Source organism: Otolemur garnettii, unplaced genomic scaffold, assembly GCF_000181295.1.
Source record: "Otolemur garnettii isolate 467f Iridium unplaced genomic scaffold, OtoGar3 scaffold00145, whole genome shotgun sequence".
NCBI lineage: Eukaryota > Metazoa > Chordata > Mammalia > Primates > Galagidae > Otolemur > Otolemur garnettii.
This window is the reverse complement of record NW_003852540.1, coordinates 2,821,286-2,837,430: the sequence shown is the minus strand read 5'-3', so window position 1 is coordinate 2,837,430 and position 16,145 is coordinate 2,821,286. Positions and strand designations below refer to the sequence as shown.

Sequence of the window (16,145 nt, the reverse complement as noted above, 5' to 3'; positions counted from 1 at the left end):
AGGGGCCAGCTGTTGAACTCTACCCACTGGTTTTTGAGCACTCTCATCCATTTTAAAGTATTTTTTCTCCCTCATTCTTAGCTATTGTCAGGGGTCTGGATATTTGACTCCCTTAGTGTTCCAGATGAGGCATAACAGAATTGGTCCACTTGGGTAGCATCCTGAGAGGCTGGGAAGCTGAATATATGTTTTATTTTGTTTTTCTTCATGAAGGAACTCAAAGGTTGAGAGCATCTCTTTTTGTGCTGTGCCTTACTGTTTTGGGTAAAGGGTGATGCAGATAAAGTAACAGTTTTTCCTACCATTTTTCAATACATGGTTTCTCACTCTCTTAGAGTAGCTAAGAATGAGGAAAAAAAAAATACTTGAAAATAGACAGGAGTTCTCAACAACCAGTGGGTAGAATTCAATAGCTGAACCCTGACCTCCAGTAGTGGGTGTGGTTGCCAGAAGCTGACCCATCCGCCCATGTTTATAGCATCCCCTGGGTGCTATAAACTCTCACTTGGAGCTCTCATGAAGGTGTTATCATGTTTGGATAGTCTTTCTGTTCAAGAATGAGGGACAGAACCTTCCATTCCACCATTTTGCTGATGTCATTCCTTTCACCTCTGTTTCAAACTCTCTTTTATCTGATGTTAAAATAGCAATTTTTTCACTTAAATATTTACTATTTTCCATATGTGTCTGTTTCTACTTTTATTTTAAATCTATTCTTATGCTTTCCAGTGTGTGTCTCTTTAAAGATACCTATCTGTATTTTATTTCTAAATCAATATGTTGAACACAGTATTTTAACCCATGAGTTAGGTCCATTTACATTTAGTATAGATTTATCCACTTCTCCCTGTAGACTGAACTTGTAGTCAGGTTCATAACCTGGTTTGATGCCCCTAATAGACATTCAGTCATTATTAATAGAATGAATTAATGAACAATGATGTGTATATCAAATTAATTAACTCTATGTGTCAAAGTTTAGGTCAAATTTAGGCTTTGCAGATTTACCTATGAAGACTTGCAAGCTCTTTCAAACCACTGTAGTCCATCGACTAATCTTCTTATCAGTTGCCATTCACTTTCTATACATTGGATATTTACTAGATGAGAGAAACCAGTAGGTTATAACTGGGTATATGTGGATAAGGCTGAGTATGTGGTCAGGCACATTGAAGAATTTGATCCTGTATAATTCTCAGATTAGTGTTAGTGTGACTTTATTTATTGTCAAGGCTGGTGATATCTGGGGGGCACTGGGTTACACATGTCTTTTTATCACCACAGAAATATACACTCATTCTGAACTTGAACAACATCCTAATCACTGCTGTGTATCCCATAGGATATTACCTTGAATGTGGTGAAGGATATTCTAAGTCTCAGCTTCAATGCCCCTAATTTCCCTCATGTCATCCTCTGAAAGGGTTTCCTTAGGAGTCTTCCCAGAGCCCCATGCATGTCCTTGTTTCTCAGGCTGTAGATGAAAGGGTTCATCATGGGGGTGACCACAGCATACATCACTGTGGCTACTGAATCCTTCATGGAGTAGGTGTGGAGGGGCTTCAGGTATACCATGCAAAGTGTTCCATAGAAGAGGGAGACCACTGCCAAATGGGAGGCACATGTGGAGAAGGCTTTGTACTTGTTAGAGGCTGAGGGTATTTGAAGGATGGCTCTGACAATCCAGATGTAGGACATGATCATGAATCCAAAGGGAGCAAGAAAGATAATGGAGCCCGTGGCAATCAGCATTGTGTGATTAATCTGTGTGTTGGAACATGCAAGCCGTAGCAGGACGTACATCTCACAGAATATGTAGTGGATTTTCCGTGACTCACAGAAGGTCACTTTGGTCATGAGGAGTGTGTGGATGAGGCCATAGAGGACAGACAGGACCCAACACAATATAAGGAGCAAGATACAGAGCTTAGGGCTCATGGCTGTGGTGTAGTGGAGGGGGCGGCAGATGGCCACATAGCGGTCATATGCCATCACAGCCAGGATGAGGTTGTCCAGGGCCACCAAGGAGACCAGGAAGTAGAGCTGCGTCAGACACCCCGCATAGGAGATGGCCTTGTTCTGGGACTGAAGGTTCACCAGCATCTTGGGGATTGTGTTGGTGACGAAGAAGAGGTCAGTGAAGGAGAGGTTGGCCAGGAAGAAGTACATGGGAGTGTGCAGGCGGGAGTCAGAGCTGATGGCCAGGATGATGAGCACGTTTCCCACCACCGTGACCAGGTACATGGACAGGAACATCCAAAATAGGATTCGGTGCTGCTCAGGTCTCTCTGAGAGCCCCAGGAGTAGGAACTCGGAGTCCTTGCTCTGGTTGCCTCCATCCATTTGCCCAAATTTCTGCAACCAAAAAAAAAAAAAAAAAAATTTTACCAAGCACCATTAGTTGAATAAAAGACATGAAGATGAGTAATGTCAACAGTTTTCTTAGAATTAAAAATATTTTACACCTAATGTACAAGGTGTCCATAAAGTTGATGTGCAATTAAAAACTAGTAGGCTATTAAATCGCACACTAACTTTATGGACACACTGTGTATATGTTTTTATATAGGCAACAAAGTAAAAGACAGAACATGGATAGACTTATGCCACTTAATCATTTCAGCAACTTCTAATTTGGCATAGTCAGTGTTTTAAGACTAATGTCTAAGTGTTATTTTAAATACTGTCATCATATAATACTCTTGAAGTGTTTAATGATTATTTTATGATATTATATAGGGTTTCAAATGATATTTAATACAGACATGTGCATTGCAAGAAGTGGATAAAGTGTAATTCAAAAACAAAAGAGGAAGCAAAAATATTTGAAAGGAGTAGGAAAAATTATTATTTATTGATATGATGGTCTATTATGAAAAAGTAGGACTATCAATTAAAAGACTATTTGAAATAAAGAAAAATTTCAGAATACTTGAAATCATGACTGAGCTTTGCCATTTGCTACCTTTGGAGCCTCAGTTAGAGTACCAGACTTCATTAAAACTCAGTTTCTTCATGTGAGAAATGGATCTTGGGGTGGTGGGCAAAAATTAAGCAATAAAGTGTTTAATACCAGGTGCTGGTAACAGTGAGCACTCAGCAAATATTGCCTATTATTATTATATGTAGCAAAAATCAGGAGAAATAAGTTGAAAATATAATGTAAAACAATCCCATCCATGTTATTAACAAATAAATCATTTCACTGATGTAAGCAAGAATCAGGCAACACATTCAATTTCTTCAGTGAGGCATAAAGTGAAAATTAAGTAAATGGATAGACATACCAAGATCTGTATAGAAAAGTGAAGTGTTTCAAAGGTACATATTCTCCTAAATTATCCTAAAAAAACTTATTTGATGTGAAAAATTATAACAGGGGTTGTAAGAAACAAAAGTAATTTAAATTTCCTCTAAGAATAAGCCTGAAAGTAGCTAGGAAAATGTTGAAAAAGAGAGTAACAAGGTGACACTTGCTCCATCAGATCTCAGGGACTCTAAAACAGCATAGTACTGATGCTGGAATGAACAGGTCTGTACAGCAGGAGAGAAACTTCACCGACAGACACAGAAATGTGGGATTTCGTAGATTATTATGATAGCACTAGTCATTGGCAGGTAAAGTTTGAATTATTGAAGAAATGGCATTGGGATAACTGTGTAATTATTTAAAAGAATATTTAGTACAATATTTCTTATCTTATCAAACTTAATGTCAAACATACTAAAGATTAAAATAACAAAGAGTACCATTTTTTCCTTTGAAAACTTTAATGTGTCTAGGATAAAATTTTTAAAAATTCATGAAAAGAAAAGGGAGGAAATATATTTACAAATTATATTAAATTTCACTATGTGGGGATAGAAGGCAACTATTCACATTTTAATGTTTTTTTAAATTGAAGATGTAAAAAAAGCCAGTCCTGTCAAGTGCTGATCTAAGAGCATCACAGGAAGAACTGCACAGGAAGAATGTGCAGTGGCTCTGAGGTGGGAAAGGTCTTATGTTTAAGGAACTAAATATGGTCAAGTAACTAAAAATGGTTGGAGTAAAGAGGAGAGTGGTGAGATATGGGATTGTGTGGGTGATAGGTGACCAATTCATGCAAAGCCTTGTTAAGGTTTAAATTTTTATTCTAAGTGCCTTAAAGGATATTTAGCAGGAGAGGGTAAATATATTTAGCAATTCTTCTTCTATTTGTATCTTCTGATAGCATTTCATTTATTTATTTATTTGTTTATTTATTATTTTACCCAGGGTGACAGTCTCACTCTGTCACCCTGGGTAGAGTGCTGTCGTGTCATAGTTCACAGTAACCTCAAACTCTTGGGCTCAAGCGATTTTCTTGCCTCAGCCTCCCAAGTAGCTGGGACTACAGGCGCCTGCCACAACACCAAGCTAGTTTTTCTGTTTGGTAGGGGTGGAGGTCTTGCTCTTGCTCAAGCTGGTCTTGAACTCCTGAGCTCAACTGAGGCTCTTGCCTCAGCCTCTCAGAGTGCTAGGATAAAGGTATGAGCCACCATGACTGGCCTTCTGATAGCATTTTAATGCTTAACTAGGGTTGTTTAATTTTTAATTAAATGTTTTCCCAATTGTCTACATTAGGCAAGCTAATAGTTAATAGCTTGTCTGGTATTGAACCATACTTGCATTCCTAGAATAAGCTGCTGAAACTTACTTGATAGGTTTTTGTGTGTTATCCCTGTTATCTTTTGGAATGGTCTGACTCACATTGGAGTCATTTTGTATACTCTTATTATCAATTCTAACATTGGAATTTGTTGAAATCTCTTCAATAACTTAAGATATCAATTTTAAAAGAAATTCCATAGAATGTGTTTTCCAAAAAATAGCCTTCTTTTCTTTCTTTCTTTCTTTCTTTCTTTCTTTCTTTCTTTCTTTCTTTCTTTCTTTCTTTCTTTCTTTCTTTCTTTTTATTATTGTTAAATCATGGCTATGTACATTAATGCAGTAATGGGGTACAGTGTGCTGGTTTTATATACAATTTGAAATATTTTCACCAAACTGGCCCTCCCTTCCTATCTTCCTTCCTTCCTTCCTCCCTTTCTTTCTTTTCTTCCTCTCTCTCTCTCTCCCCCTCCTTTCCTCCCTCCCTCCCTTCCCCTTCCTCCTCCTCCTTCTTTTTCTTCTCTCTTTCTTTCTACATATATACAGATTTCATCACCCTGAGTAGAGTACTATGGCATCATAGCTCACAGCAACCTCAAACTCTTGGGTCCAAGTGATCTTCTTGTCTCACAAGACAAGAGGTGCCCACCGCAACACCCTGCTAGTTTTCCTATTTTTACTAGAGAGGGGGTCATTTTGCTCAGGTTGGTCTTGAACTCCTGAGCTCAAGCAATCCACCCACCTTGGCCTCCCAGAGTGCCAAGATTACAGGAATGTGCCACTGTGCCTGGCCTCAAAAAAAAGCTTTTACTGCAGTACAATCTACTGATTATAAAAAAAACTTCCAATGTGAATAATTCATATGATACAAAAAATATAAAAAAAGTAAATTGAGAGACAAAGTCATCACAAAACTCTGTTGGCATTTTTGTGGTCACACTTTCAGTTTATTCCATCCAATCATCTTTATTCACACAATGAAGTGATGGGGCAACTTTATCCAAGTCAATATTGACATTTATTACCAATTTCTTACTGTTAAGAAGCTTATTTTTCTGCCTGCATATTTTTTTCCTTTATTCTTAAAATTTCCTTTATTCTTAAAATTTCCTTTATTCTTAAAATTTAAAAATTATTCTTAAAATTTAAAAATTTATCAGGTTTATTCAGTGGTATTTTTTCTTCATTGGTTTCTCTAGTTTAGAGAAAACCAATCTAAAAATTATGTCTCTACTAATTATGGGATAATTTTTTTTCATTCTTTTAAAATTTTATTTACATTTCTTGGAATTAATACTATAACTATAGTGGATATACAGAGGGTGCCAAAAATGTATACACATTTTATGAAAGGAAGAACTTTATTAAAATTATAATCATACATTTATATACTGATAACACAAGATGAATACAAGTCATGTTGAGCACCTCTTGTAACTGTAGAAGTTGAACATAACTTTAGTATTACCAATAAAATGCAATGTTTTCCTTTCCTAAAATCTGTATATTTTTTGGTACCTTCAGTATAATTAGTATTTCATTCTGGTGACTATTCCATTTACCCTCCAGAAACTTTTTTGTAAATGACATATTAAAATAGTCATTTGAACAGACTCAATAGTCTAAAAGAAGGATGAAGTAACCAGATGAATGGTCCCCTTATGTAAAAGGCTCGCTTTATGAAAACAGAGAAACCTTAAAAAAATAATGCATTATATCAATAGCATGAGGGATATTGCATCTATCAAAAGAGATTGCTTCTCTATCAAGAAATCTTGCTTTTGGGTATGCTGTGAAATCATTAATTTTTAAAATATAATGGAGTTATTGTAGCCCAATTCATAATTGCCAAGTCATGGAAGAAGCCCAAGTACTCATCAATCCACAAATGGATTAATAAATTGTGGTATATGTACACCACAGAATATTATGCAGCCTTCAATGTAGGGTAAAACCCCACAAACTGTTTGCTCACTTTAAACTCCAGAAGCAGGTGGACAGACTTCTGTAGAATGCAGCTCTGTCGAAGACCCAGTTTCCCTGGTCAGCATTAAATAGGGCCTGGGGGTTTGGGCCTAAAAACCCACCTTCAGTGACTCTGGCTGTGTGGCTGTTAAGCCTGCGAGAATAGGGTTAAAAACCTTCCTGCAGAGACATAGCCTAGGGGTTGATAGGCATTATGAGCTTATGGGAAAACTGTGAGGCCTCCAAGTTGCTAAGCAACAGAAGCCATAAACCTGCTTTCTGCAATATAATGAGTGCATGGTAAAACTTCAAGGCTTTACTCCCCTTTTGGTAATCTCAAGTCTCTAGATGTAGTCCCTTTTGCAGCTGCCTCAAGTTTTCAAACTTTGTATCTCTTTGAAGGTGAACTAACTTTAGAAAAGATTAGTAGTATGAATACTTTACTTGTTAATTAATAGAGTGTAGGTGACTAGCCGACTATAAAAGGGTGGTCAAAAACAATATACTTTGCTGCTTTCCACCAGAGAGAGTAGTCTGTCTCTTTCATAATAATAATTCCAAGGGCAAGCTTACACCTGTGGTGACGCTGCCTGTCCGTCGCAAAACCCTCATGCAACACTTAAAGAAAGATGGAGACTTTACCTCTTACATGTTTACATGGATGGAGCTGGAACATATTCTTCTTAGCAAAGTATCTCAAGAATGGAAGAAAAAGTTTCCAATGTACTCAGCCCTACTATGAAACCGATTTGTAGCTTTCTTATGAAAGCTATAACCCAATTATGGCCCAAGAAGAAGGGGAAAGGAATGGGGGAGGGGGGAGGATAGGTGGAAAGAGGGTAATTGGTGGGATCACACCTATGGTGCATCTTACAAGGGTACATGTGAAATTTATTAGGGGTAGAATATAAATGTCTAAACACAGTAACTAAGAAAATGCTGTGAAGGCTATGTTAATTGTACTCCATATATATAAAGGAGTTGGCATTTGACTTCTGGCATGACAATGTGAAGAGTTGCACTGACCCACTCTTCAGTCACAGTGGTGAAAATTATAAAAACACAAACAAAAGATTCTTTTGACCCTATGGGTAAGTGGCAAATAAATACCTATTAAGTAAATATATGAAAGGTAGGTAAGAATATGAGAGTCTGTGGTACTATGTGTTAGAACTAGATTGCTTTTCCTCTGACCCCAGCTCAGTGAGGAGAAATTCTACTCCAGACTACTGCAGCTCAGATCACAGAGCTCCCTCTTCCCCCACAGAAGCAAGGATTTCTTCCCAGGAGGAGAAAGACATGTAGACAAAGGTTTGATATACTTAATATAGAAAAAGCTGTTGTCAATGAATACTAAAATTAACCCCTCCAACCAGGAAAACAGCAACAGATGTGAACATCATATTTATAGAAGAAAAAACACATGAAAAATCATAAAACTTCACTCCTTGTTAAAGAATGGGGTGACTAGGCAATTTTATAATGCCTAGTATAGTTATAGTCCACTGTAAGCAAATAAAGGGGTGTAATTTTATAGAGGCTAATTTGACTCTGCATTTCGTAAAAGTCATATCATAAAAATGATATCTCTTTGAGCAATCCTAGTTTTAGGGATTTATCTTAAATTATAATCAGACAAAAACAGATATGCATGTATGTTTGCAGTCAAAAAGAAAATAGAAATAATTTAAACACCATCAGAGATGAAGTTAAAGAAAGCACACAATCCACATATTAAAGGCACACAATGAAGCCATGATAAGTATGTATATATTCCATATATATATGTGTAAATGATAATTGTTAAATGAAAATGTAATTTATTCTTACCTAGTAAAATAGGAGAATTATTGGTGTCGTCATGAGGATGAAGACATACATGTACCGTGCTCAGCTCTGGCCGGGTACCCTCCGTGCTGCAGAGGGCTTTCTAAATTACAGATCTACCATGAATCTTTCCTAAAGTAGCTGAGCTTCCTATTTCCTCTAGAACAGTCCAAGTTTATGGCCAAGTGGTCAAGCAGGATACCTCATCCGCCATGGATTGACTCTCAACTCTACTGATCTTGCACTTTCTCCTCCAGCCATGTGTTGCAGCTTATCTTTTTCTAGGTCACAAAATGTCTTTTATATCAGCTGACACTTTCTCTAAATGTGCATTCTCCATTCTGCTTTGCCATTGTCAGCCTGGAATGATGATTACCATCACTCCCATGTAAGCATCTCCTCTTGGTGGCAATCTCCTCCCACTCCAGAGGTAACCACTCCAGTTTCTGCACTATTTCTAGGTCTTTCTGTTAGAATCAACTCATCCCACATTTTGCTTACTTATCTGTTTTTTTTTTTTTTTTTTTTGTGACTCTGTGAGAGCCTTGAGAACAGGGGCAGACAGTGTCATTTCCATTATTGTGTCCTCAGGACCTCCCACAGTCCCAGGCATAGTGTAGGGATCAATATACTTATATGAGGGTTGAACTGAACTGGATAGAATATTAGGTATGCCACACAATTGAGAACAATGAAAAGGAAGAGTCATGAGCCTAAGAGCCTATAAGAATAAGAGACAGTATAGATAGAAATGCAGTTGTTTAAAAGCTGGAGGCATCACACTACCTCACTTCAAAATATAATATGGAGCTATAGTAATGGATAAAGCAAAATATTGTTGTAAAAACAGACACATGGACCAGTGGAACAGAATAAATAACTAGAAATGAATCCACGTGTTTACAACTCATTTTTGACAGCAGTGATAAGAATCTACACTGGGAAGAGGACACCAGCTTCAATAAACGGTGTTGGGACCACTGGATATCTATGTACATATACGCAGAACAATAAAACTAGGTTTGTATCGCTCCATTCAAAGGCAACTAAAATGGATTAAAAAATTAAACATAAGACTCAAAGTTATAAAACTAGTAGAGGAAAACAGAGTTGAAATGCTTCAGGACACTGGTATAGGCAAATTTATTATGGCTATGACTTCAGAAGTTCAGGTAACAAAAATGAAAATAGACAAATGGGACTATATTAAACTACAAAGCTCCTGCACAGCAAAGGAAACAATCAAAAGAGTGAAGAGACGACCTCCAGATTGGGAGAAAATATTTGTAACCTACTCATCAGACAAAGGATTAATGTCCACAATATAAGGAACTCAAAACTCAATCGGAATAAACTAAAATAACCCCATTAAAAAGTGGGCGAACAACATGAACAGACATTTCCCAAGGGAAGGCATACAAACAGTGAGTAGATATATGAAAAAATGGTCAACATTACTAATCATCAGGGAAATGCAAATTAAAACCACTCTGAGAGATCATCTCACCCAGTTAGAATGGCTAGTATCAAAAAAACATCAAATAACAAATGCTATGAGGATGTGGAGAAACAGGAATTCATATACTGCTGGTGGGAATGTAAATTTGTATAACCACTATGGAAAATAGTATGGAGATTTTTCAAAAAACTAAAAATAGAGCTTCCATACACACCAGCAATCCCACTACTGTGAATTTATCCAAAGAAAAGGCAATCAGCTTATTACCACGTTTATTGCAGCACTATTTACAATGTCCAAGGTATGGATCAACCTAAGTGTCTGTCTTCAGATGAATGGAAAAAACCTTGGTGTATATATACTACTGAGCCATACGAAAGAATGAAATCATAACATTTGCAGCAATATGGTTGGAACTGGAGGTCATTAAGTTAAATGAAATAAACCAAGCACAGGCAGAGAAATCTTTCATGTTTCCACTCATGCGTGGAAGTTTTAGAAGTCACTGTCATGGAGATAGAGAGAAGAAGGATACTTATCAGAATTTGGGAATGGTGGAGGGGGAAATGCAGACAGGTACAAACACACAGTTATGTTAAGGAATAGGTATTTGATAGCACAGTAGGGTGACTCTGTATTACATATTTCAAAATAGCTAGAAGAGAAGACTTGAAATGTCTCCGACATAAAGAAATGATAAATATTTGAGGTGCCCCTGCTTTGATTATTATACTTACATGTAGATATCAAAATATCACTTGTACCCCAGATATACATATGATTATTATGTATTAATGAAAAATGTTTAAAAATGCAGCTTGTTTTGATAACAAGCCAGTGTGCCAGGGAAGTGTGAAGCCTGTAATGCAAATTCAATCATTATTAATTTGAGGTGGTAGCAAAATAAATACTCAAATGTGAGAACTAGGAGTAACTTAGAATACTAGAGAAATTTGGAGCTTGGGGGTATAGGCATGGGGCAGTTTTAACATTTATCAAATGAATGAATTTATTACCCCAATTTACCAAGTTAAATCCCCAGATATCCAGTATAGGTGGCATAGTGGAAGGAGATTTTGAAACAGAAGTTGGGGTTCAAACCCCAGGTTTACAAATTTATACTTTTTTTTTTTTTTTTGAGACAGAGCCTCAAGCTGTTGCCCTGGGTAGAGTACTATGACATCACAGCTCATAGTAACCTCCAACTCTTGGGTTTAAGCAATTCTCTTGCCTCAGCCTCCCAAGTAGCTGAGACTACAGGCACCGGCCACAACACCTGGCTATGTTTTGGTTGTAGTTGTCACTGTTGTATGGCAGGCCTGAACTGGATTTGAACCTGCCAGCTCTGGTGAAGGCAGCTGGCACCTTAGCCGCTTGAGCTGCAGGTGCCGAGTCCAAATTCATACTTTTTTGGAACAAACTTCTACCCTTTATTTGGTCAGACAATGGGTTAAGTGCTATATATGTAAGTATGTATACTCATGTATTTTATGCATATATACATACATATAAAGTTCTACATATACATATATGCCCAAGTATACATATGTATATGAAGGGAACTGGGGAGGATGTATATTCTCCATTACAGAAGAGACACAAGCAGGTAGCATGATGTTGTGGGCTAAGGGGTCATTTCAAAGTCACTTCAAGGTTTTAGAGGAAATACGTGATGGTCTCTTTATAAATAAAGTTCCAAGTTGTACAGTAGTGATGTGGTTGTCCTCTGGCATTTGAGTGAAAACTGAAGTAACCCTTAGGAGATGCTCTCAAATCTGTTATTTGCTACTCACATAGTTCTCCTATGGTTCAGCACCATGAATGAGCTCATTTATTTTCACAGTGCTTGAGTGCTGCTTTGAGCATCAAGATCTTCTCAAAGTCACAGTGTGATCTGAAGGCAGAGATGAGCCCATGACCAGGAGTGCCAGGCTGTGTGTTTGCTTTGTGTTAGCCTACCACTGGAAGGAAGGAGAAAACCTGGAAATTTAATTCTAGGAAAAAGGATGCTGCTTGCCACTTAGAAAAACAAAGAATTGAATAAGAAAGAAAATGATGGCTTTTTCCTCTGAGACCACCACAACATCCTCACAGTGACCTGAGTTTGAAAAAGTACCATAGGGACTCTAACCCTTAGCTTATTCAGCCACCTCTCTGCCATGAGGAGGAAGGTCTTCCACCTCCTCAGATCCCAGCAGAAACTGCTTTCTTCCACAGCCTGGTCCCTGGATTCTAGGACTCTCTGAGACATCCGGCTGACAGTAGCGAGTATAGGGGACAGGTGACAAGATTGAGGAAAGCCAGAGGATCTCCAGAGGAATTGACGCCCTGTTTTCTGCCTCTCAAGGCAAGCATCCCTCACTCTGTGTGCATTAGGATCACCTGTGATGCTTCAACAAGAAGGGTTTCCGACCGCCTTACTTGCAGTTCTGGTTCTATTCCAAGAACCAAGTCTTTTTAATGAGTACTCGGTGATTCTGATCTTGCACTTTGGCAAACACTGCTCTGAGTCTGAAAGAGAGAGTGGCAGCTGAACACCTGTGTGGTCAGATGGGCTTAGAGACACAAACCCCTCTATTGTGTTGCTTGGCTGGGAGGGGAGGGATCGTGGGGGGCGGTATGACAGAGGGCTCCACACTTAGGGTAGGAAAAGTCGGCTTGGGGACCAAATTTGTTGTTCCCTAGCTGTCTGGTTTTGAGCAGGGCACACAACTTCCCCTAGTCTTCTTGTCTCACCTATGTGGCCATTCTTGCAGATTGTGTATTGGACCATGTGAAATTGTACAGTGCTTGCAAGATTCGAGGGAGTATGTGAGTATGTTTGCATGAGAAGAAAGGAGATTGAGAGAAGAGAAAGTGAGCATGAGGCAGAGATGTCCAGATCTTACCTACAGCTCTGTGCTGCTCAGAGTTCACTGCTTCTGCTGCCTCCACTTCCCTCCATATCGGAATGAAAATTCACTTGGGAAGTAAAATACTCTAATGAATTGTTTTCTGAAGAGGTCTTGGTGCCTTGTCCTATTGGCTAAAGGTGGGGAGTAGCAGACATATTGCCTGGGGTTTTAGTCCCTGCAAAAGAGGAAACAGAATTTAAGGCTCTTTATGGCCTGATAAAGTTGGGGGGATTTGAGAACTGATGTTTGGATCCCAGACTCCTTAAAGAAGGAGCTGAACATCAATCCCATCAGGCCTATTTGTCAGCTTTGGAGAGACTTTGGGGAGGCAATCCCATGGCAGCCCTTGAGATGAATATGAATAATTGCTCCAGTATTTACATCTAGAGATGAAAGTCTTGGGAAGTGAGTCTTGTTTACAAGGAGTAATCAATCCACCTTATTGCACAACAAAACGTGCCTTAGGGAGTAGAAATGAGCCCAGAAATAAAATGGATTTCATGTACCTTGCAATCTTTCTTTGGTTCGTCAGAGGTCTGGAAAAATCTTAAGTACTAATTTTGGATTGAATTTTTTCTCTTAATAATTTTTCAAGTACAACATCCAGGACCAGCACAAACCCAAACATATGTAGACACACAGGAACTAAGAAAGCAAAAGCAAGAATCAACACGTGGAAAACATATAGGGACTCTAGACAATATAATTATTAGAGAATGAAAAAGAATGATGCGCATGTTGCTTTAGGAAACAAAACAAAGTCTGAACATTTTGTCAGGAATTTTGACAAACTGAACAGTCATGAGTAACCAGTACGCAGATGAAAAACACGTGACTGGCCCTCCAGAAGTTACCTTAAATTCTCCTCTAGTCAGTTCCTGCAAGGGTATATTACTGCCTTGACTCCCAATAGCATAAATTAGTTTGATCTATTTTTGTTACTTTATTGAAATGGAAATAGAGTTTGTACTCTTTGTGTCTTCTTCTTTCACTCAACATTATAACTGTGAAATTTGTCCAAATTGCTGCATGTGACTGTCTATTGTTAATGCTCACTGCTGTGTGATGTTCACGCAGTGAACATTTCAACTGCATTTCAAATCCATTATACTATTGCCATCAATCGTAGTTTCCAATTTGGGGATGTTATGAATAGTATAGCTACATATATCCCTTGGGCATATATACCTAGGGGTAAAATATATGGATTCCTTGGGCAGACTATCTGTAGTTTTTGTAGATAGTGCTAAGTACTTTCTCAAAGTCCTGTATTTGTATCAATTTTCCCTCCCTCCAGCAGTGTATTAGAGTTTTGCTTGTTCAACACCTTAACATAACTTATTTTTTTCTCCCATGTTTTTTTCACTTTAGCTATTTATTGGACATAGTAGAACCTCACTGTGGTTTTAGTTTACATTTCTCCAATGACTAATGGAGTTGATGACCTTTCATTTGTTTTTTTCCCCACACGTATATCTTCTTGTGTAAATTACCTATTCAAATCTTTTGTCTACTTTTTCTCTTGGGTTATCCATCTTTATGATGTCAATTTGTAGTCCCTTATATTTTCTGGCTATGAGTCCTTTGTCAGAAGTTTATATTATAGTAAGAATATCCTCTCCAGCCTTGTGTGTGACTTTTATTCAATTAATAGTGGCTTTTGAGAAACAGAAGAATTTTAATTTTAATGACAGAATTTATCATTTTTCCTATTTGGTGGTTTTGGGTCTTAATTAAGAAATCTTTGCCTACATGTATGATGACAGCTCTGATGGCCATTCCAGAAAAAGTTTCAAAATTTCTTTGAAGGGTGGACGTGGTCCTCGTGTCAGTGCATGCAAGGTCTGAGAGTTACATTAATGAACTCATCCTAGAAAAAGTGCTACATATCTCATTGCTTAATGTCCCTATGTTCACTTTCAAAGTAATCCTCTTGAGAAGCTATGCACTGACATCAGCAGCTTGTTCAAGCTTCAAAGCACTTTTTCGAGCATGAGTTTGTGAACTTAATTGTCAGACCTCATATATTCTCTATGTTTTCCTCTGAAAAAGGTATTGTTTTACCTTTTACATTTAGTTCTATTATAAATATAGAATTGATATTTCTATTCAGTGAGGAAGAGGTCAACCTATATCTTTCTCCCTAAAGTATGGCTATAACAACTGATCCATTGTTATTTATAGAAAAGACCACCCTTTCCTTGTTCTATTGCTTTGGAAATGGAATCTGGTGACTGTATATATGTGAATCTGTTTCTGGAGGCTTAGTCTGTTGCATTTGTCTATCCATGTATCCATATTAATTACTATATCTTTTAATAAGGTAGATACAGGGTGGCCATAAAGTTATTGTACACAAACTTTATGGTCACCCTGTATAGTTTATTTTTTGTTCTTTTCCAGTATTTCTTTGGCTATGCTTGGTTCTGAATTTTTTTTTTTTTTAAATGGGGCTTCTAAATCTCTTCTTAAAATTTCAATAAATTTGGAGGTACAAGTGATTTTTAGTTTCAGAGATTAATTGTATAGTGGTAGAGTCTGGGTTCTAGTGTACCCATTACCAGAATAGACTTTATGGCACTTGATAGGTAGTTTTCATTGCTCATCCCTCTCCTACCCTTCGCCTTCTGAGTCTCCAGTGTCAATTATGGCACTCTGTGTGACCATGAATACCTATAGCTTACTTATAGGTGGCAATATGTGGTATTTTGTTTTCTATTCCTGAGTTACTTCACTTAGGACAATGGCCTCCAGTTCTACCCAATTTGCTGCAAAAGACATTATTTCATTCCTTTTTTTGACTGAGTAGGATTCTGTGGTGTGTGTGTGTGTGTGTGTGTGTATACATATGTTACATATTACATTTTTAAATCCACTTATCAATTCATGGACGCTTAGATTGATTCCATTGTTATTGTGAATTATGCTGTGATAAACATGAGCACAGCTATCTTTTGGTATAATGACTATTTTTCCTTTGGGTAGATCCCCAGTAGTGGGATTGCTGGTTGAATGGTAGGTCTATTTTAGTTCTTTGAGAAATCTCCATGCTGTTTTCCACAGGTTTTACTAGTTTATATTCTTACCAACAATGTATGAGTGTTCTCTTTTCACAGCATCTGTGCAAAGATTTATTGTCTTTTGACTTTTTAATAACGGCCATTCTGATGGGGGTAAGATTGCATGCTACTGTCATTTTAATTTGCATTTCTCTGATGGCTACTGATATTGAGAGCATTTTTTTTCATATATTTGTTGGCTATTTGTGTATCTTCTTTTGAAAAACATTTGTTCATTCTTTTGCCTCCCATTTTAATGTTTCTTCCTTTTTGCTTGCTTTTTAAAAGTTCCTTGTAGATAGATAGATAGG

General features: G+C 37.6%; 1 protein-coding gene across 1 annotated transcript; it reads right to left on the bottom strand.

Annotated features, from left to right (window-relative positions):
* Positions 1 to 1,404: 1,404 nt before the first annotated feature.
* Positions 1,405 to 2,355, bottom strand: LOC100949928 (olfactory receptor 1D2). Its single transcript, XM_012810929.2, has one exon. The coding sequence runs from the start codon at positions 2,341 to 2,343 to the stop codon at positions 1,405 to 1,407; it is 939 nt and encodes a 312-aa protein (XP_012666383.1). The 5' UTR covers positions 2,344 to 2,355.
* Between the last annotated feature and the right edge of the window lie 13,790 nt (positions 2,356 to 16,145).